This window comes from Lygodium microphyllum, chromosome 16, assembly GCF_053477565.2.
Source record: "Lygodium microphyllum isolate KBCC chromosome 16, Lygodium_microphyllum_v1.1.10, whole genome shotgun sequence".
NCBI classification, from domain to species: Eukaryota; Viridiplantae; Streptophyta; class Polypodiopsida; order Schizaeales; family Lygodiaceae; genus Lygodium; species Lygodium microphyllum.
The window spans coordinates 124,150,242-124,172,804 of NC_141150.1; the positions used below are offsets into that span (position 1 = coordinate 124,150,242).

The following is a 22,563-nucleotide window of genomic DNA, read 5'->3' on the forward strand; positions in this document are numbered from 1 at the left end:
CTTGCGCTACACACTCAGTCAGTTTACTCCTCAAGGATATACGGAAAATGAGTTTTTCAAAACTTACTTTAGTAGAGGCACATCATGTGGTTAAGTGCATCAGGGAGCATCAATTTACGTATGTACTCTTTCGCACAAGGTCGGAAAAAGTATTATGCATATTTTGTGCTACATGCTTTGCTACTGCTTATTATGTCCTTGAACGTTTATTGGAAGTGGGAGATGCATTGAGGGAAACAATTGCAGATGGACGATAGGTTGGATGGGTCACTAAGCATTAGATGCATGCACTTACAGCAACGAAATGCGCAGCAACAATCAGCTCAGATGCATTTTGGGTCAAGGTGGACAAAATTGTGAGTGTCACTAAGCCATTTGTAGAATTGCTAAGAGTTGTGGACAGTGACAAATTTGTACTTGGTAAAGTATACTGGCTCATGTCTGAAGCAATATGCAAGGTAAAATCATTTGAAAAATTGAAGCTTGTAGAGCGTAAAGAGATAGCCAATTGTGCAGAAAGACGATGGGCAAGGATGCACACTCTCCTACATGGTGCTGCATTCATGCTAGATCCTTCGTTTCAATTGCATGATCAAACAAAGAATGATGAGGTGACTCGAAATTTCCACTTTGTGTGTGCCCAGCTGTTGCCTGGGGAAGATGGAAAACGTGCATTTTATGGTCGCATACGGTTTTTTGGTAGAGAGGGAAAGTTTAGTGACAAGTGGTGTTTAGATGCCATTACATGCTTAAGTTCACTTGTTCAGTGGAATGAGTATGGTTCTAATGAAGTAGAGCTTCAACATGTGGCAAGAAGGGTATTATCAGTGGCAACATCTTCAGGCAGTTGTGAGCGAAATTGGTCTGCATATGATTTCATTCATACTAAGAGGCGTAATCGTTTAAAAGCTTCAAGGGCAAGAGACCTAGTGTACTGCTTTTGTAATATGCGACTGCTTCATAGGTCGTCATCAATTGCAACTCGTATTACACATGCAGAAGGGAAGCCACATCGAAGACGAACGCACAAGGTTGTTTCTAAAGACCAAGGTTCAGAGTCTGAGAACGAATGGGAGGTTGATTCAACTAATTCCAATGTGGATGATATAGTCCCTACTATTGACAGAGTGAAGACAACATAACATGCATTAAAGACTAAAAAAACATAGCAGGGGAAAAGAATAGCATAAACGATACATTAGACAGAATCTCAAAATTATATTCCATGTATCAGGTCTTGAAATTGAATACCAAGATATATACAAAAGTTGTCTATATATCAACAAGTCTTAATCCAAATTTACAAAATCACGAGTTTGTGTGAGCTTATCAATTGCAAAAGTATCGCCAATTATAGGAGGTGGAGGAGCATGTGCATCCTCATATCTCTTGCATACTCCTTTTAGTCATTGATTCTCTAACTCCATTTCAACTATTCTCAACTCTAGCTCATGGACGCGAGTTACCATAGTGTCTACGGTGAGTCCTTGTGTCACTAAAGTCATGCCTTCGGCTGCAAAATTCGTTAAGATGTCATGGTCGTTGGTGGTGAGTACCACAGGCTTTGTCTGCTTCAATTCTATGCCCATCTCTCTTGCCCGCTTTCGATCGACGGGATGACCCATGCCAATGCCAGCGTTCTTGGCTCTTTGCAGCCACATAACTTGCCTTCCTAATATGTCCTGGAAATATACTTGTTGAACAAGGTATATTGCCACTTGTCCATTATTAGGTTCAGCCTGGTGGTTCTCCGCAAATCTTTGATATAGTGTGCATGATAATCCTATGTGTTGAAGCTCTGATAACTTCATTGGATATTTGCGCTTTGGGTCTCTTTGTCTGCTGTGATTTGTCGATCTAAATAAAACATTTCTGAAAAATTCTATTGGGCAAAGAAACTTCAATCCATCGAGGTCAAGAGGAGGGCCAACCAAGTCGTTTCTTGGTTTGGCCCAAGTGACATGAAACAAAAAGTGTGTATATGGTTTCACTATGAAGGGGATTGGAATTGATTGGAGTTTGAATTCTCTTGTATATGCGTGTTCAGTCTCAGTGTCACTCTTATGAGGGAGATGTGTTCTCCATGCATCCTAACTTAGCACTTAGCTTTCTTTTTTCTATGATGATTATATCAAGGATTGTATCAAGCAAGGAAAGCTTCTCTTTGGCCCACACAAAGAACATGAACAAGATACCAAGGATTGAGCCGAAGAAGAAGCGAGTACAAAACACACGCGCAAGCAAAGAAAGATCCTCTATGGCCTTTCTCGGAGAGAATCTCAATCCTTTTCGGTGATGAGGAGACTAAGAGGTGAGATTCCATATTGTTGCTAGGTGCTCAGGTAGTGTTTAAGAGTGGCATGAGAGTGTGAGTTTTTCCTCTCATCCTACTAAGCCCCTGTGATTGAATCTTGGTGCCTAGAGCAATTCTCAAGTTGTGTATTTTTCGCGTCTCTTTATTGTTTTGGGTGTTGGTGGCATGGTGAATGTTCAAGGGCAATCTAGCTCTGGTCCTTGTTTTGTTTTTTCTTTGTTCGAGCTATAGTTGGCGATGACCATGTTTGGTTGTTGTTCATTCCAAGGCTCTCAAAAGGACTATTTATAGAGGTGGTTCTCTTTCCCTCAGGCCTTCTCGCAATATCTCAAGGGCCGGTTCACTATCCATAAACCCTCTATATCACATGTGTTAAAGGTGTATTTTTAAAACCCCTTATCTATGAGTTTTTAATTATTAAAACACACTCTATTTCTATTCAATATGTAAATGCCCCCTTTAAAATGGAAGCCTTTTGTAAGTAAATAATATGCAAAAAAGGATTTTAAAAAGCAGCGACCCCCCCATAGTGCTAGAGAAACTATATCATGAGAACAAACCCGATTTGGTACACCGATGATTGGTGTACTGTGTGTGTGTGTTCACGCATGTGGATGTGTGTGCTTGCAAGTGTTCTAGCTCTCTCTCTCCTCCAATGTTTTCAATTAAGTAGCAACATGGTGAGATTTTTAAGAACATAACCATAAATAGCACATAGATAATGCTTTTGTAAGGATGGTGTGTTGTACTATGTGTGTATGCACACATGTGGGTGTGTGTGCTTGCAAGTGTTCTAGCTCTCTCTCTCCTCCAATGTTTTCAATTAAGTAGCAACATGGTGAGATTTTTAAGAACATACGAACATAATCATAAATAGCACATAGATAATGCTTTGGTAGAGATCGTGTGGCACATGTCTCTGCCAATACTATAAGGTCGTTGTGTGTGTGTGGGAGTCTCGCTCTCTCTCTCTTTCACACACACACCCCCTCTCTCTATAATGGATGCTTTCTTTTACACTACCTTTGGGTTTCCTTGGTGGGCATATTTTGAATAGTGTTCGAGTGATGAGTGCTTGTGTTGTAGCTTGTATTATTGCTATTGGTGGGGACATGGGAGAAGGGTGGTATGGTGTTCCATGCCAAGCTTTGTTCGATACGGCGCATACACCGCATCTTATGTCCACTCTCTCCATGGACCACGAATGCTATAATTATGAGCATAAAGGAAAAAGGGAATAATAAAGATAATGCCGCGAATATAGATAATGCGGACATAATAGGCAATTATCACCTGCACGTTAGCGCCTATAAAGAGGCAAGACGGCGGTGAGATGATCAAGTGCAGAAGAAGAACTAATAGCACCTTCTGAAGATCAGGATCAGAAAAATGGCAGCAGAGCAGGCGAAGAAACATGGCTCCATTTTGTACGCCGACCAAGAGCTGGCGACGGATGAGAGCTTGACCTCGGAAAATGGGCAGTATTCTCTGATCATGCAGGGTGATGGGAATTTTGTGGAGTACAAGTCGCCAGCTGGAACTGCCGTCTGGCACAGCAACACAGCTAAGCGTGGCAAGCGGGCCTGCCTGCAAAGGGACGGCCGCTTACTGGTGCTCGGTGATTGCGGCACGGTGGAGTGGGCTAGCTCCGACAAGCCTCTCAAGGACGACAGCTACAAGCTAGTGCTGCAGAACGACGGCAACGCCGTCATCTATGACGGCGCTGACGTGTCCGTCTGGTCTAACTGCGTCGACAAGAAGTAGCTTACATACAAGTTACACTACTTATAGAAGAGGGGTGGTGTTTCTGCCTGTGTTGTAACTGGATTGGGCCCAGGTGTTATATAGCTAAATAAAACAATGGCCACCTCTCATCGTCTGCAATCTCTCTCTCTCTCTCTCTCTCTCTCTCTCTCTCTCATCCCACGTTTGTTTCTCTCTCTCTTTCTCTCATCCCACGTTTGTTTCTAAGAATCTAAACTCACCAGATTTACGTGTCTAGACTTATGTAGTTACGGTATTTCTAGTGTTCGCACGTCTAGGCTTATATAGTTATGGCATTTCTAGTATTCACACATGTGTGCTTGAATATATCCACCATTTCTAGTAGACTCATGCACTTACCATGCATCATTTCTAGTTGAATTTATATGCTTAAGTTCTTCATGGTGGGCTTCTCCCATTCTTCTCGCAAATAAAAATATGGTTGCATGTGCTCTCTCTCTCTCTCTCTCTCTCTCTCTCTCTCTCTCTCTCTCTCTCTCTCTCTCTCTCTCATCCCACATTTGTTTCTAGGAATCTAAACTCACCAGATTTACGTGTCTACACTTATGTAGTTACGGTATTTCTAGTATTCGCACGTCTAGACTTATGTAGTTATGGCATTTCTAGTATTTGCACGTCTGTGCTTGAATATATCCACCATTTCTACTAGACTCATGCACTTACTATGCATGATTTCTAGTTGAATTTATATGCTTAAATTCTTCATCGTGGGCTTCTCCCATTCTTCTCGCAAATAAAAATATGGTTGCATGTGCTTCTTAATAGATTACTATACACTTAACTAGATAATGGCGAGAAATAAGTACCAAATGCCAAGCATTATGATGTTGATGGATAAAGTTTTAGGTTCATATTTGGGAAAAAATATAGTAGTTCTCCTTAATGATATAATGATTTATAATAAACAAAAAATAGAACACGTAGAGTACTTAATATGTGCTATATTCAATTTCATCAAGAAGATCAAAGTATTTGGGAAGGAATCTAAATTTTGATTTTTCACTCAAAAGATCCATTACTTGAACCATATCATAACCACAAATGCTACGAAGATGAGTCTTCATAAGAGCGATGCCATTATGAGGTGGTGGTGAGAGTCTAAAATCTCAAGGGCCTCTATTGCCATGTAGTCTATTGTGTAGACACTATCCTAATCGTATTTGTTCCTAAGGAAATGACCTTTGCCAACCTAGTTGGTGCATGGAGGCTTCACTCACAATGGAGTATTGGTCTTGTGATTCAAGCTCTTGGAGTGGCCCCCCTTGATGCTTGGTTTGGAGAAGAAGAGCTTGAAGGAAGCTCCTTCTAATCCTATCACTTCCTTCTCACTGCACAGGTATGGTTCAAGCACATGGGCAAGAACACTTGCGGGCTCTCAATGCAATGCATAGCTAGCCCTAATGTAAACCCTACACTAGGCTCAAGCACACACACGTGCATTCAAGCTCAAGCAAACACTCATGCATTCACACAAGCAAGAAGATAGAGAGAGAGAGAGAGAGAGAGAGAGAGAGAGAGAGAGAGAGAGAGAGAGAGAGAGAGAGAGAGAGAGCAATAGACATGCCTTAGCATAAACGTAAGCAATAGAGAGAGAGAGAGAGAGAGCAATAGACATGCTTTAGCATAAACATAAGCAATAGATTAGTCCTCCTTAACCAAGACAAGCTCATGAGAGTAGAGAGCTCTCACAAGTATGCTTCTTCACTCTCCACAAGAGGGAGTTGAGAAAGGAGCAAAAAAGGATGGGTTTTACACGAGCACTCACTTATATAGGAGTTTTGGCCAAAAATTAGGTATTGTCCAAAACTAGCCAAAACTCAAGTTTCTTCTAATTTGAGTGCTATCAAGGCTAGTTCTAGCTAAATTCATGGGCGGGAGTTCAGATGATTGGGAAGTTACAAAGTGAAACTCATACGAGCCCGAACATATTACCATGTGGATATATTCGCAAGGTTTGGCAGGATTTTAGATTAGTCACCCAAAATGTCAAAAAACTGTAAAACATGCCTTGAGCGATCATTTTTTGATGAAGATCCTTGTAAACTTAGGGTGCAGGTTTACATTCCCCCCTACCACACTATATTCCATCCTCGAAATGGTAGTTAGAAGAAGTGGTAGTGCTGGTGGTGATTGTGGCCAGCTCTGGGGAACCTCTTCTAATCTTTGTTATTAGTCACGGTAAATGTCGTAATAATTATCGTATTTGATAGGAGAATAGGTAAAAAAGATGACAAAATTGTGAAAAAGAAGTCCCTTATGTGTCCCATTCAAGTTCTCCCAAACAGATGAGGCGTGGCAAGTTAGTGGCGATTTCACATTTGATGTGAATGGGAACACAAGTAGTGGTGAGGATGTCAGAAAGTAGGGGGATCGTTTTTTGCAAAGTGCACATATTTCTTGATGGATCTTGATAGCTATGGCCCTGTATTGGCCATCTCGAGCTCTAGTCACTCTAGCATCTATTGTGCTGGTGATGTGATTGAACTCATCTTATAAGTTTTCAATGAGAAATTGATCAGCTTGCAACCTATGCGTAAGTTTTCTCTAGCCTTAGAAATTTGTGTGAGAATGTAGTGTTCACTTCATAGCAACTGTACTTTTCATTACTGACATGTTGTTGTAGGAGCACTCCAAGCACACTAATGTGGAACTTGTTGAACCATGCATCCAGCCGAGGGTTTGCCATAATGGTTATAAGGCTGTTTGGAGAAAATTTGACAAGATTTTGGAAGCACCAACTGTTTACACTTTTTGGACCTATTTTGGGTTAGTATTGAGTGTCTAGGTCTCTTCTGGGAGTGTGGTGCATGTACACACATAATATAAAAGAATTGGTTTCATACCTAAGGTGTGTATACTCTTTGAAACACCATATGAGTGTGTGGTCTGTTGCATGCACAGCCAAAACCAAATCTCACACAATCCTGTATATGATGTTTTTATCTCAAACTAGTGATGACTTGATATACCCCCCTAATCTATATGCTGAGAGGAACCTATGGCTGAAGTATGAAGGGAAATGGAGTTTTTTATGAGTGGCTATGACCTCTCATAGTTCTTGCACACACACAAAACACATATGATGCACATGGTCACTCAAAACATGCATAGAGCACATCAACGCATAGTTAACACATAGGAGTACACACATGTAAAAGCAATAAACCTAATTCTTACTCATTTGCAATCAAAAATTGATGGAAAATGACACGACTCTCTTTGATGAGAGCTCCTTTAGTTGTTGCATTTAAAAAATTCTCCTCAACAAAGCGAACTAGGCGGCCTCTATGCCCAGCCCATGACCAAAAATTTACAAGTATAAAAACCCACTTCCTAGGCTTACTAGGTTCAATAATCTACAAATTGGAAACAAAATCAGTTGTCCCAGTATAGTTACAAAGATGGTTTTATACAAAAGATGGTTGGCCCTGCTGATCCCCAAAAATAATTTGGTCGCCCCAAAACTTGGCGGAACACAAGTATATTGTTCCACGACCAGGATGCATTCAATTGTAGGAGTCTGACACAAGGTTGTAGTAATCAACATACATCAACGCAATCAATTGCACACCAAACTTGAAGTACGGCTAAATTCCTTAGGTATCCATCAAGATGGCTATTTGATGTCTTGGCAACTTATCTATCAAGCTCCTTCTCTGGTGGTTGATCAATGGAATAAAAAAAAGCACTAGAATTAGGGTTAACCATGATGGCTACACTAGTACTAGAAGGCATATCTAGGTCCATGATCTCTATAAACTCATGCATAATAATATCTTTGACCTCTGATGTTGTTGTCCCCACCTCCTTCATAGTTTTGATTGGCTCTGCATGCAGAATAATATCTTTGACCTCTGATGTTGTTGTCCCCACCTCCTTCAGAGTTTTGATTGGCTCTGCATCTTTCTCTTCATGTTGACGCTTCCTCTTATCATTTTTCCTTTTTCAAGAGATATTGATTTACTGTCATTAATGCAGTGATGAAAGTGGTGGCACTCACTAGCTCCTCACAGAGGTGTTTTCTAACCATTCCACCTTCATCATCATCATCTCACCCTCGGCCATGTGTGATACAACACTCAAGGCCAAAGGATTCACTAGATAAGATATACCCTCTGTTGTCTTCACACAAAGGCATGAAGACCTATCAATGCCGCATGTGTCTGCTTTCGTATATTGAACAGCTCCACAATTCTTGAAGGGAGAGTCATGGCAATCCTTAAAGATCAAATGAACCTACTCTAGAATGCCTCTAGATGGTGAGCAAAAATCCAAATCCCATTGTTTTTTAGGCTCTATAGTGCCATCCACCAAAGGTGGTTTGGTTCTTTTGTTGTTGTGACATCTCACCTACAAAGGTGTCCACAAAGTAATTTTTTTTACAAAGTGTTTCCAACGATCTTAAGGACCATATATAATAGCCCCACACCCCTATGGCCAAATCCATAAGAGTTATTAGTGGTCACTCAAACAAGTAAGAGGCATCTTCTCTCCTTTGATGAATAGCCCTATAGGGATTTTATTCTCAAGAATATCAACTTGTTTTATTGAAAGAAACCCCATATCCCTATGGTCAAAGAGCCGTGGGACTTAATCATAACCTAATAGCCATACAACCCTTTGGCCATATGGGTTTTTAGCTGCCTTGAAAATACATCTCTATTTTAGTCCTATGGTCAACGGTCCATAAAACTCAACAAGCAAGGTTTCTTAATGTTTAAGGGCCCTTACAAACATAGCCATATGGCTCATTAAGAAATATTTCTTAAATATGGAGAGGTTTCTTTTCTATTCCTGCTTTATGGTATCCACTCAGTCATAGTCCTATGGCCAAAAAGCCATAGGACTCAAAGAGAGAGATTTCTATGAGGTCTCCTTTCTAGGCAATAACCACCCAATCTCATTATTAGGTCTCGAATGGTAATCCACTCGGCATTACGGCTCAAGAATGAAGAGTTATTACTGATGTAGAGGTATCCTTGGAGGCATAAGACCACTCAGTTAGAGATATTTTTATATTCACTCATCCATATCCCTATGGCCAAAGGGCCACAAGACTCAATAATGAAGACCTCTTATTACTATAAGGGTATCCATTATAGGGCTAAGAAAAATCAGTCATAGGTCTTGGTATAGAGCTTGAGTGGTCATAGTAGTTTTTTGGTGGCCACTCAATCATGGCCCTCATTTCTAGCTCCTATTGCAAAAGAGTACTAGAATTTTCTAGCCCTATGACTAGAGGCCTATAGGACTCAATCTTAGTCATTCGATGAGATAGACTTCTCTAGCCTCGTGTCTTAAAGGGTCATAAGACTCAATTTTAGTCATTTAGCAATATAGTCTCTATTCCTATGGTCATAGGGACATAGGACTCAATCATAGCCATTTAGCCAAGAGTGACAACTCCCTTTGTCTAGAGGACTCAATCTCAACCATTTAGCCATCACACTCATTCAAAGCCCTATGTGACTCATACGCACCTGTTTCTCTACATCACTCATTCATAATCCTATGGCGGGTCTCTTTTCTAGGCCTATGTGTGGCTACATAGGTCTCTTTCTATTTGCCAGAGGCCTCTTTACTAGGCCTGTGTGACCGGCTTGCCATAAGAGTAATAGGGTGCTCCCTCTCTTTTGAATCTCTATCTCTTTCTCCTTTTTGTTTCATTTTGCCCCCCTTCTTTCTCTTCTTGAGTCCTTAAATTTTCTAGCCCTATGCCAAAGGGCCATAGAGGTCTCTTTTCTAGCCCTATGCCAAAGGGCCATAGGGGTCTCTTTTCTAGGTCTATGTGACTGGGTTTTACTGCCAAAGAGTCTTTGAGTTTTCACGCCCTATGGCCAAAGGGCCATTGGACTCAATCATAGCCCTTTAGCCACTAGGACTCAGTCATACCAATTTATTAACATCATTCACTCAGAGCCCTATGGCCCTTTGGCCCCACAGGGGTCTCCTTTCTAGGCCTATGTCGGGCTACATAGGTCTCTTTTCTAGGTCGCAAGGCCTCTTTACTAGGCCTGTGACATTAGGGGAAGGTTGAGGTCCATAGGGGCCCTTTTAGTTGCCATATTAAAATTTTAAGCACTTTGGCTTAACTTGTTAATGTTCTTTAACTTTGGATGCTCTTCTTTTCTTCAAACGGCTAGAATTTCAAATTTTAAAATTTCCCACCAAAACCAATTTAAAATTGGAGGACGAGAAAAACTATATCATGTAACATATCTATGGAAAGATTTCAATGCGTAGATTCCAGATCTGTAATCTTTGCATATGTTGATCCGAAAATCAAAAAATTTCCCTCCCACTTTTCTAGAGAGAAAAAGTACACAAGTAATCTTTGAAAGAATCTTTTAGACTTTCTTAAAAACCCAACATTCTTCTCCACATGGCAAACACCCATTTGCCTTTCTCTTAATCATGTTGATTAGCCCATGGCATCTTAAAGGGCCCCTATGGACCTCATCCTTCCCCTAATGCCAAGAAGCCACAAAAGTCATAGGGTATTCTCTCCCTCTCTCTCTCTGTGTCTATCTTTTTTGAATCTCTCTCTCTTTTGTATTCTCTCTCTCTCTCTCTCTCTCTCTCTCTCTCTCTCTCTCTCTCTCTCTCTCTCTCTCTCTCTCTCCCTCTCTCTCCCTCTCCCTCTCCCTCTCCCTCTCCCTCTCCCTCTCCCTCTCCCTCTCCCTCTCTCTCCCCCTCTCCCTCTCCCCCTCTATCTTTTTATGTTTCTCTCTCTCTCTTTCTGTCACTCTTTTTGTTTCATTATCGTCCTCTACTCTTCTTGTGTCTTATAATTTTCTAGCCCTATGGCCAAAGAGTCATAGGGTATCCTCTCTCTCTCTCTATATATATATATATCCTTCTATCTAGCTTTTTTGTATCTCTTTCTCTATCTCTCTCTTGTGTTTCATTCTCTCCCCTCTCTCTCGCTCTCTTCTCTCTTTATCTTCTCGAGTCTTACAATTTTCTAGTCCTATTGCCAAAGGGTCATAGGGTATTCTCTCTCTCTCTCTCTCTCTCTCTCTCTCTCTCTCTCTCTCTCTCTCTCTCTCTCTCTCTCTCTCTCTCTCTCTCTCTCTCTCTCTCTCTTATTGAGTCTTACAATTTTCTAGCCCTATGGCCAAGGGGTCATATGGTATTCTCTTTCTATCTGTCTCTATGTCTCTCTCTCTCTCTCCCCTTGTCTCTCTTTCTCTAAACCTAGGGTGCGGGTCTACATTCCCCCTACCACACTACATTCCGTCCTCAGAATGGTGGTTGAAAGAAGAGGTAGTGCCGGTGGTGATTGTGGCCAGCTTTGGGGAACCTCTTCTTATCTTTCTTATTAGTCACGATAAATGTCATAATAATTTTCGTAGTTGATAGGTCAAAAAAGATGACAAATTTGTGAAAAAGAAAGCCCTTATGTGTCCCATTCAAGTTCTCCCAAACAGATGAGGCGTGGCAAGTTGGTGGTGATTTCACGTTTTATGTGAATGGGAACACAGGCGATGGTGAGGATCTTAGAAAGTAGGGAGATCCTTTTTCACAAAGTGCGCATATTTACTGATGGATCTTGATAGCTATGGCCCTGTATTGGCCATCTTGAGCTCTAGTCATTCTAGCATTTGCTCTGTTGGTGATGGAGTTGAACTCATCTTGTAAGTTTTCAATGCAAAAATGATTAGCCCGCAACCTATGTGTAATTTTCTCTAGCCTTAGAAATTCGTGTGATAATGTAGTGTTGGCTTCATAGCAGTTGTACTTTTCATTACTGGCATGTTGCTATAGGAGCAGTGCAAGGACACTAATGTGGAACTTGTTGAACCATGCATCCATAGCCAAGGGTTTGCCATAATGGTTGTAAGGGTTTGCACCAACTGTTTACACTTTTTGGACCTATTTTGGGTTAGTATTGAGTGTCTAGGTCTCTTGTGGGAGTGTGATGCATGCACACACATAATAAAACATAGTGGAAAGATTTGGTTTCATACCTAAGGTGTGTATACGCTTTGAAACACAATATGAGTGTGTGGTGTGCTTCGTGCACATCCAAAACCAAATCTAACACAATCGTGTATATGATGCTTTTGTCTCAAAATGGTGATGACTTGATATACCCCCCTAATCTATATGCTAAGAGGATCGTATGGTTGAAGTATGAAGGGAAATGGAGTTTTCTATGAGTGGCTATGACCTCTCATAGTTCTTGCACACACACGACACATATGATGCACATGGTCACTCAAAACATGCATAGAGCACATCAACGCATAGGAGTACACACATGTAAAAGAAATAAACCTAATTCTTACTCATTTGCATGCAGGAATTGATGAAAATCACATGACTCTCTTTGATGAGAGCTCCTTTAGTTCTTGCATTCAAAAAAGCCTCCTCCACAAAGCAAACTAGGCAGCCTATATGCCCACATCCCATGATCAAAAATCTACATATATAAAAACCAACTTCCTAGGCTCACCAGGCTCAATAATCTACAAATTGGAAACCAAATTGGTCCTAATATAGTTACAAAGATGGTTGGCCCTGCTGATCCCCAAAAATAATTTGGTCACCCCAAAACTTATCGAAACACAAGTATATTGTTCCACGACCATGATGCATTCAATTGTAGGAGTCTTGTCGTAATGAACACAATGAATTGCACACCAAACTTGAAGTACTTCTCAATGCCTAGGTATCCATCAAGATGGCTCTTTGATGGCCTAGTAACCTATCTATCAAGCTCCTTCTTTGGTGGTTGATCAATGGAAGCAAGTATTAGAAGCAGGGTCAACGATGATGGCTACAGTAGTGCTAGATGGTATATCTAGGTCCATGATCTCTATAATCCCTCTCTGTCTCTCTCTCTATCTTTTTATGTTTCTCTCTCTCTCTTTCTCTCACTCTTTTTGTTTCATTATCTTCCTCTATCTCTCACTCTTCTTTTGTCTTATAATTTTCTAGCCCTGTGACCAATGGGTCATAGGGTATTCTCTCTCTCTCTCTCTCTATCTATCTATCTAGCTTTTTTTGTATCTCTTTCTCTATCTCTCTCTTCTTTTTTTTCATTCTCTCCCCTCTCTCTCTCTTCTCTCTTTATCTTCTTGAGTCTTACAATTTTCTAGTCCTATTGCCAAAGGGTCATAGGGTTCTCTCTCTCTCTCTCTCTCTCTCTCTCTCTCTCTCTCTCTCTCTCTCTCTCTCTCTCTCTCTCTCTCTCTCTCTCTCTCTCTCTCTCTCGTTTCATTCTCTCTTTGTCTCTCTTCTTGAGTCTTACAATTTTCTAGCCCTATGGCTAAGGGGTCATATGGTATTCTCTTTCTATCTATATCTATGTCTCTGCCTCTCTCTCCCCTTGTCTCTCTTTCTCTAAACCTAGGGTGCGGGTTCACACTACATTTTGTCCTCAAAATGGCGATTGAAAGAAGAGGTAGTGCTCATGGTGATTGTGGCCAACTCTAGGGAACCTCTTCTTATCTTTCTTATTCGTCACGGTAAATTTCCTAATAATTATCGTAGTTGATAGGAGAATAGGTAAAAAAGGATGACAAATTTGTGGAAAAGAAGGCCCCATTAGGAAAATTTTGGACCTCAAAAGGGCCCTTTAGATTAAGGGGTGATTATGAATGGGCCAATAGGAAGAGGATGGTGGTAACAATTGGGGCCCTCCATAGAGTAGGGGGAAGTCAACTTTTCCAGCCTCATTATGTCTTCGTCCCTAGAGAGAAGGAAGGGGGGTAGGGGGTGGGGTTAGGTAGGGGGAGTGGGGGGTTATTAAATGCATGCATTTTTAGCCCCACCAAAAAATCTTGTGCATAAAAAAACCTTAGTTTTTTTTTTTAATGAAACTTTTTCAAAACTTCACTTTTTCCCTCTAAAACTCCCTCCCAACCTATACTACGGTCAAAAAAGCATTTCCTATCTCTAGTATCCCTCTCCCAAGCTCCCTTTGATTGCAAGTAAACTTTTTGTTAGTCCACATCCTCTCCTTCCCATTTTCTCTCTCGAAACCTCTCAAGCTCTCCATTGCTAAGAATCATCATCTCCTTTGCACCCTAAGCCCTCCATTGCTTCTCCACACTCAAGCTCTCCAAGTTTCCAAGTGCACCATCCCTCCCAAGCTCTCTGTTGCTTCTCCACTCTTAAGCTCTCTCAAGCTCTCCTAGCTTACAAGTGCACCATCCCTCCCAAGCTCTCTCCGTTGCTTCTCCACTCTCAAGTTCTCCATTAGTGCACCTAATCTGAGACTCCCATGGTCTCCATTGATGCATACATCTCAACCCCTCCTTTGGTGCACCTCACCAAAGCTCTCCATCAAAACTCTCTCCATCAGCTCTCTCTCAAGCTATCCATTGCTGCCACAACCTACACTTCACCAAACCTCTTAGAAGCTCGCATTAGCTTTCTCAAGCCATACTAGCTCCCCCCTTCCTCCATTCAAATGACCACCCTGTGCACACACCATCAACGACCAAAAGACGAAATTGAAGAACTTGTGTTGCATAACACACGGAACAATGGTGGAGAATGGGTAGCAACAAGGTTCGAGAGAGGCTCTTGGGTTTACATGCAACCCACAGCGATTGGCCCTTATCGTGTGCGGCAACGCGATGTATTAGACCGACATTGGAAAGGGAGGCTTCTTGGTTTCAAGGAGAAGAAATGTGCAGAGTGGTGGCGATTGTCCATTGGATTATCGGACATACATGAACGTAATAACATTTGATAGAGGGCATTCTCTACGAATTGTAGGTTTCTTGTTTCATGTATCACATTGTTGCTCTTCAACTTCAATATAAATCATTGCATGCTTACTTACTTTGGTGCTTTTGTAGTCATCTTCCCCTCAAGTCTCGTTGAAGAGCAAACTCTCCAAAGTCTATCGAGTACATTCACATCGATTCATACGAGCATTGGGGAGGTGATGTTCGTTGGAATGCCTCCATCACAACTCAATCAGATGAGGGTATTCTTTTATTCGCATACGTATATTATTCCTAATAAAGTGGGAGAGTATGGTAAACTCGAACCTCTCTCACCACCTGATCTTCATAGCTTAGAATGGCCCCAACTAGATGCTTGGTCAGCGTTTGCCCTCAAGCATAAGACCAGTATGGATATTTGTTCATCAATGAAGTTTGGAACAACGTCTAGATCTCTATGTTTGAGTTGGTGTAGTGCAATCCATGTCTTTGTGCACATTTTTCATGACCTTCCATTCAGCCAAACTACTACTATGTTTGTATACAAGGAGGTTGAATTTGAGCTTTTTGAGGAATTACTTGGTGAGAAATGTGCAATTGTGGAGGAAGGACTGCACAATGGGTACACTTATAGATGCAACATGGGGCAAAATATTAGCATAAGATACCTAAGATCTCGCACAACATTGTATATTCGCTTTCATTATGAGCATTGGATGCTTAAAAAGGGTAAATGGATTCCTCTACAGCTTAACCAGGGCGAGATATTACCTATTTTTCTCCATGATTTGGATAAAGCATGCAACCTTCGAATGGATGAATGCTTGGGGGATGCTTGCCATCAAGATTGAATTCCCCTTAGACAACACTGCTAACCCCCCGAGTGACATGCTCCTCCCCCTTGGTGATTCTGTACTAGAAACTGTCACCCTCATGAACGAGGAGATCGAGAATGTAGAGCAAGACCTAGTGTCAGAAGAGGAATTCATGGCCATCCAAGCATTGCTCGTTGCAGAGGACGATGCACCCCCCTGCCCGACTCCAAGTAGAAAAAGACACCACACAAAAAAGGTCTTCCATTAACCTTAACACGAACAAAGAGGAAGACGATTTGGATGAGGTAAACAAACGCCTTATGTCGCTCAGTACAGTTTGGTTTTTACTGCTAGTACTAATATGTCTTGTACTTGGAGAACGTAATTGACATGGACGCATGGGTGAGCCACGCGCAAGGCATTCGGCCCACAAGCGGCAATCGTACACTATATCGAGAGGATGCCAAAGGAAGATATTGCCATCCTGCACATAGACTTCACACCCGTCGACCGATTCTATGTATGGGCAGTGAAAGCCCTCTCAAAATTTTTGTGCCTCTCCCCTATAAACCAAGGGGCTAACTATGTAATCCTAGTGAGGAAGGGTCTAGCTATAGGTACCTTTAGCACAGGATTCCGGGGTAAAGTGCTTGCCCACATAGGGATACACCAAAGCTTAGGCAGTGATGATCTTGATGCCATGACCAAAACCCTTTTGCTTGCTAAGGTCCCTAAAGCCAAGCGGCATTGCACAAACTTTGTAAATAAACTTCTTGGAAATGACGGTCGAATGTAAACATGATTTTTAATGAAAACACATGTTTTGTTGCACAACTTCTGTTCATTCCTTTTTGTTCAGTTGAAATTAAAGTTATTGCTTTGATATGGACGATACGAGACTTGTGGACTGACAAACAGGTATGTGCTGGTGATGAATTCTTTTTTTGTCAGCTGCTAGGGGCTCCTGTGTGGCTGTAGGGGCCTTGGCCAGAGAGGCGCGTAGATCAACCATCCAAAATCCTTGGAAGGCTGATTATTGGCCACACAGGGGCGCCTAGCAGACAGCTGACAAAAAAATAAATTCATCACCAGCACGCCGGTCGGTGTGCAAGTCTCGTGTCATCCGCAAGAACTTTTGTAGATGAGAAAAAATATCAAAATAAGAATTTTAAGCTAGAGCGCTCGTGTACAATTAGTTAATTACACAATCGAAAAGGAGCTAGAGCGCTCTGACATAGTCATAGACAAAAGTATTTTTCATTACAGAAGGAAGATTACATTTGAGGTTTCTAATTATGCTTGCCTCTAATGCGCCGTGCAAGGGCGTGTTGCTACTATTGAAGTATGTCTTGTAGCTCCTGCCCTTCATTGCTAGGCTGTTGCTCATCATCTTCATTGTTTTGTTCATCTTCAGGCTCTACGGGCATTTCTGTGGTTCGTAGAGCTCGAGGAGGTAGTACCTTGCCTCGAGGGCCTGATGCGTGGATGGGAGGGATCTCCGTGTCCTCCCATGGTGCCTTGCCGCCTACACTAGGCTCCCCGTCTGAATGGGTTTACGGCTCCTCTGGGTCCGTGTCTGGCTCATCGTCGATGTACCCTCCTATTAAGCACCGCCGGCCTCCCATCATCTTAATCCGGCCCATTGTTGCTGTAGATGTTGAGGCCGTGTTACCTACGGACTATGAGGCCGCACATCGTCCTGGAGTTCGTAGTGTATGGATGCCCCACATTACACTCTGTTCTTTGTGTGGTACTGATGTGGAGGCCCAATCGGTCTCATCAGGTTTCCATGGGCATTGAGTACCTTGGAGCGTGTTACGGTTTTGCACATTGAGTTGGGAAACGTCCCAATGGGGTGGAGGTTACGCCCATAGAACTTATTCACACGGCTGAAGCCATCAATTCCGCCCAGCTGGTGAGAATTCAATTTTACCCATTAGAAATTTCCTTATTTAAAAATTTCTTTTTTCCAAAACAAATTTGGGAAATTCAAACACTTCCATTTGGAAAGATCAAACATTCTTTTGAATTTAAAATACTTTAAAACACGTGCGTGAGTTTCCTAGAACGATTGTCCGCATTTACGGTCAAGGTTTCTCTCAATTAGTCCCTAGGCTAAGAATAAGATCGCGTATGCAATGCCTTTAAATTATGACATTAATTTAATTCAAGAACTTCGTAATTGAAAGCTTTTCCACTCGCCTCGTATACATTCGTAGCAGCGACCACATTGTGTGTAGTGGCTGCTCCCAACGCTTCATGTTCGCGGCTAGTCCCGGCTTCGTTGTGTACGGACTCGCGAGCACGTTTTGGGGCCATTTTTCACTCACACACAATAATAAGCTCACGAGGAAAATAAAAAAAAACTGACACAATTTTCACATATAGATTGAGATTAGCGTAGAGTGCGAATATGAGTTTCCGTTACAATTACCCTATTATTTTTTAAATTAATTCTAATTTACAATTTTTGAAACAAAACTAGAATTTCCTAATTTTCTAGGCATTTTAATGCAGATTTTATTAATTTCTGCATCTTCTTTAATTAAAAAGTCATTTTAACTCAAAAAATTGATTAAATTTTCCTAAAATTAGCAAAAATTATAAGAAAAATATCTAAATTTTAAAAATTCAGAATTCTGTAAAAAAATTTAGAATTTATTTTTTCTATAATTTTCTTAGTTTTATTTAATTAAATTAGCTCGATTTTTAACTCTAATTAAGTGATTTTCTACCCTTAATTAATTCAAAAATAGATTTTCATAATTTTCTCTCGATCCTTACACTAATCTTCACACATGGTACTCACATCACTTTTTAATTTTAAGATTCTCTAATTTCCCCTAATTTCTTTCCATAATTAGGAAATGTAATTACTTTTTAATAATTAGATATTAATAGATTTTTGAGTGTTTTTTTATTGCATCATACTTATATACTATCTAATTTTGCAAGAAAAATATCAATTCTTGCTAATCATGATTAGAGCTTGCTAATTACAATTTGGTAAATTAAGCGTAATTAGACACACACACACGCATAGAATGCTTTTATATATCACATTGAGTGTATAAATGCTCATGCATGCTTTAATTAAAGAAATTGACTAGATACATAAAAGGATTTTGATTAATGTAGATAGAAGGAGAGTAATTGAGGTCTAATTGAGCTTAATTAAGAGAGTAAGAATTTAATCTAGTGCTCAAATTCATTAATTTGCAGCAATTAAGAGGATATGCAACTTGAAAATTACAAGATTACCCTAGCGCTTATGGTCCTTGCTCCTTCGCTGTCAACTTCTCTCTAAATCTAATGAGTGATTAGGAAATTTGGGTTTTCCCTAATGTGAAACCCTAATCTCACAAACCCTAACCCTAATTTCTCTAAAGCTTAACCCTAAATTTGCTCTCAGATTTTTCTCTAAAATTTTCTCTAAAAATGGCTAAGGATGGGGTCTTTATATAGGGGTGTGCAGGGCCTTAGTGAGAGGGTGTTAGGAGCAGTAAATTAAGCCCATTCTCTCTCTAGAAGAGGCGCCTTCTCACATGCTCCTGACACTACGCAGTGGTTGCCTCATGCACCACACATGCCCAAACCATGTGCCTAAAACCATGGGTTTTGCCCTAAGCCTTTTCACCATTCAATTTTGCATTTTTCCCAGCAATTCCTCATTAATTGAATTGAGTCTAATGTGCACATACTTTGTCCGTTTTCCGATCCCTTTCGACCAATGAGTACGCACGCACATATAGCACAAGAATCCTTTGCGAATACGGTAATTACTCCTTCAAAAAATGTACAAAAAGAAAGCCAAATTTGTACACTTTTAAAAACTCAATTCTCTTTAAAGTTCTCGTAAGAAAAAGATTCGGAATAGCACAACCTCAGGTTGGGATATCACATTCTCCCCAACATAAGGACTTGAGATGTCCTCATCTCGCAAAGAACTGAGGGTAATCCTTGAGAAGTGAAACTTCGTCTTCCCATGTCTCATCCTCGGTTGGGTAGTCCTTCCATTGTACCAAATGCTCTCTTAGGACTCGGTTCCTAAGAATCCTTTCCTGAGTCTCCACTATTCTTTCAGGTTGTTACTCAAGAATACTCTGACTTGGCATGACAATCTGCTCATCGTCAAGTACATGATCTGGGTTCGGTATGTAAGGTTTTAACAGACTTACATGAAAAACATTATTTACCTTGAGATATGCCGATAGGTCTAGTTTGTAGGCTTGGGATCCTATCCTTTTGGTAATAGTGTAGGGTCTACAATACCTTGCACTGAGCTTCTTATACTTCCCTAGGGATAGTGAACTTCTTTTGGGTCGTACTCGAAGGAAAACTTTATCGCCCTCTGCAAATTGTCTATCCGATCTCTTCGCATCAGCGTACTGCTTCATCGTAGTCTATTATCTACCTTGAAGGGGAAACACGGTCTCTTAAAGCCTCTAACTGTTAATCGAGATCTGCGACCTCAAGATTACAGTAAATAAACCTTGCACTTGGTTCATAGAGTTAATGCCTTTTTCCCCATCAAGTGTGAGGCACGGCTATTAACCTTTCCCCTAAAACAAGTTTCATTTGGGTTCTCATCCTTACCGTCTTCTACAGACCTAGAATTGTTGGAAAGCTATCCAACTTATCTGATCCATCCGGCCATGAATCGGAGTCGTCGGGACTACCAATTCCCCACTTTCCTTGAAGGGTCCAGTGTTTCCTAATTACTACCACACTGTTTTACATATACAAACAGGTTCCTTTACTTTATTTATGATACTTTGTTCGTTAAAATAGCCTTTCAAACATTTCAAACAAGATAAGAAATTGTTTACCGAAAACAGTCCCTACTTTGATTTAAATTCATTATTCAATTACAATCATTCACTTTTATTTAATGATGCTACCTCCATCGGCGTTTCTGTGTCCCAGCATGGCCTGTCGAGGTGTATGAGTTCATCCACAGCACAACCCTTTCCCGGGCTTCCAGTGCCTTTCCATTGCACAACCCATACGAGCTTCTAGTGCCTTTCCATTGCGCCGCTTTCCGAGCTCCTGCGCTTCCAATCGACTCGGCCTCAAGCACTATGCTAATACATCAGAAGATCTAAAATCCGGCGATACCAATGAGGGTAGCTAACATCTCGTCCTAAGTGACTAAGGGATTTTTAATTGACTCATAGCCCCCGCTAAGTTCCCTTGCCCCTTGGAGATGCTCCTCGCTTGGCGGGCTTATTGGCACCACTCGTCTCTTGCCCAAGAAAAACGAGTAGCTCATCCCATCTCAAGCTACGATGCGCTAGCCTTCTAGAGTGGGGAAATGTCCCAATGGGGTGGAGGATACGCCCATAGGACTTATTCACACAACCAAAGCCGTCCATTCTACCCAGCTGGCGAGAATTCAATTTTACCCATTAGAACTTTCCTTATTTTAAAAAATTGCTTTTTTTGCCAAAAAAATTTGGGAAATTCAAACACTTCCATTTGGGAAGATCAAACATTCTTTTGAATTTAAATTACTTTAAAACACATGCACGAGTTTCGTGGGACGATTGTCCGCATTTACGGTCAAGGTTTCTCTTAATTAGTCCCTATGCTAAGACTAAGGTCGCGTATGCAATGCCTTTAAATTATGACATTAATTTAATTCAAGAACTTCGTAATTGAAAGCTTTTCCGCTCACCTGGTGTACATTTGTAGTAGCGACAACCTTGTGTGTAGTGGCTGCTCCCAACGCTTCGTGTTCGCGGCTAGTCCCGGCTTCGTTGTGTACGGACTCGCGAGCGCATTTTGGGGCCATTTTTCACTCACACACAATAATAAGCTCACGAGGAAAATTGAAAAAAAACTGACAATTTTCGCATATAGATTGAGGTTAGCGTAGAGTGTGAATATGAATTTCCGTTACAATTTCTTTATTATTTTTAAAATTTCATTTAATTTCCAATTTTTGAAATGAAACTAAAATTTCCTAATTTTCTAGGTATTTTAATGCAGATTCTATTAATTTCTCCATCTTCTTTAATTAAAAAGTCATTTTTAACTCAAAAATTTGATTAAAATTTCTTAAAATTAGCAAAAATTATAGGAAAAACTCTCTAAATTTTGAAAATTCAGATTTCTACAAAAAACTCTAGAATTCTACTTTTTTATAAATTTCATACTTTTATTTAATTAAATTAGCTCCATTTTTAACTCTAATTAAGTGATTTTCTACCCTTATTTAATTCAAAAATAGATTTTCATAATTTTTCCTCGATCCTTACACTAATCTTCACACATGATACTCACATCACTTTTTAATTTTAAGATTCTCTAATTTTCCCTAATTTCTTTCCATAATTAGGAAAAGTAATTACTTTTTAATAATTAGATATTAATAGATTTTTGAGGGTTTCTTTATTGCATCATACTTATATGCTATCTAATTTCGCAAGAAAAATATCAATTCTTGCTAATTGTGCATAATTTTGCTAATTGTGATTAGCGCTCGCTAATTACAATTTGGTAAATTAAGCATAATTATACACACCCACACGCATAGAATCCTTTTATATATTACATTGAGTATATAAATGCTCATGCATGCTTTAATTAAAGAAATTGACTAGATACGTAAGAGGATTTTGATTAATGTAGAGAGAAGGAGAGTAATTGAGGTCTAATTGAGCTTAATTAAGAGAGTAAGAATTTAATCTAGTGCTCAAATTCATTAATTTGCAGCAATTAAGAGGATATGCAACTTGAAAATTACAAGATTACCTTAGCGCTTATGGTCCTTGCTCGTTCGCTGTCAACTTCTCTCTAAATCTAATGAGTGATTAGGAAATTTGGGTTTTCCCTAATGTGAAACCCTAATCTCACAAACCCTAACCCTAATTTCTCTAAAGCTTAACCCTAAATTTTCTCTCAAATTTTGCTCTAAAATTTTCTCTAAAAATGGCTAAGGATGGGGTCTTTATATAGGGGAGTG

At 40.4% G+C, this 22,563-nt stretch overlaps 2 protein-coding genes across 2 annotated transcripts; both read left to right on the forward strand.

Annotated features, from left to right (window-relative positions):
• The first annotated feature begins 281 nt into the window (after positions 1–281).
• LOC148023369 (uncharacterized) lies at positions 282–1,142 on the forward strand. Its single transcript, XM_087695379.1, has one exon. It carries the CDS (start codon positions 282–284, stop codon positions 1,140–1,142), a length of 861 nt encoding a protein of 286 aa, XP_087551505.1.
• A 2,561-nt stretch (positions 1,143–3,703) lies between these two features.
• LOC148023370 (mannose-specific lectin-like) lies at positions 3,704–4,078 on the forward strand. Its single transcript, XM_087695381.1, has one exon. The coding sequence runs from the start codon at positions 3,704–3,706 to the stop codon at positions 4,076–4,078; it is 375 nt and encodes a 124-aa protein (XP_087551507.1).
• The last annotated feature ends 18,485 nt before the right edge of the window (positions 4,079–22,563 follow it).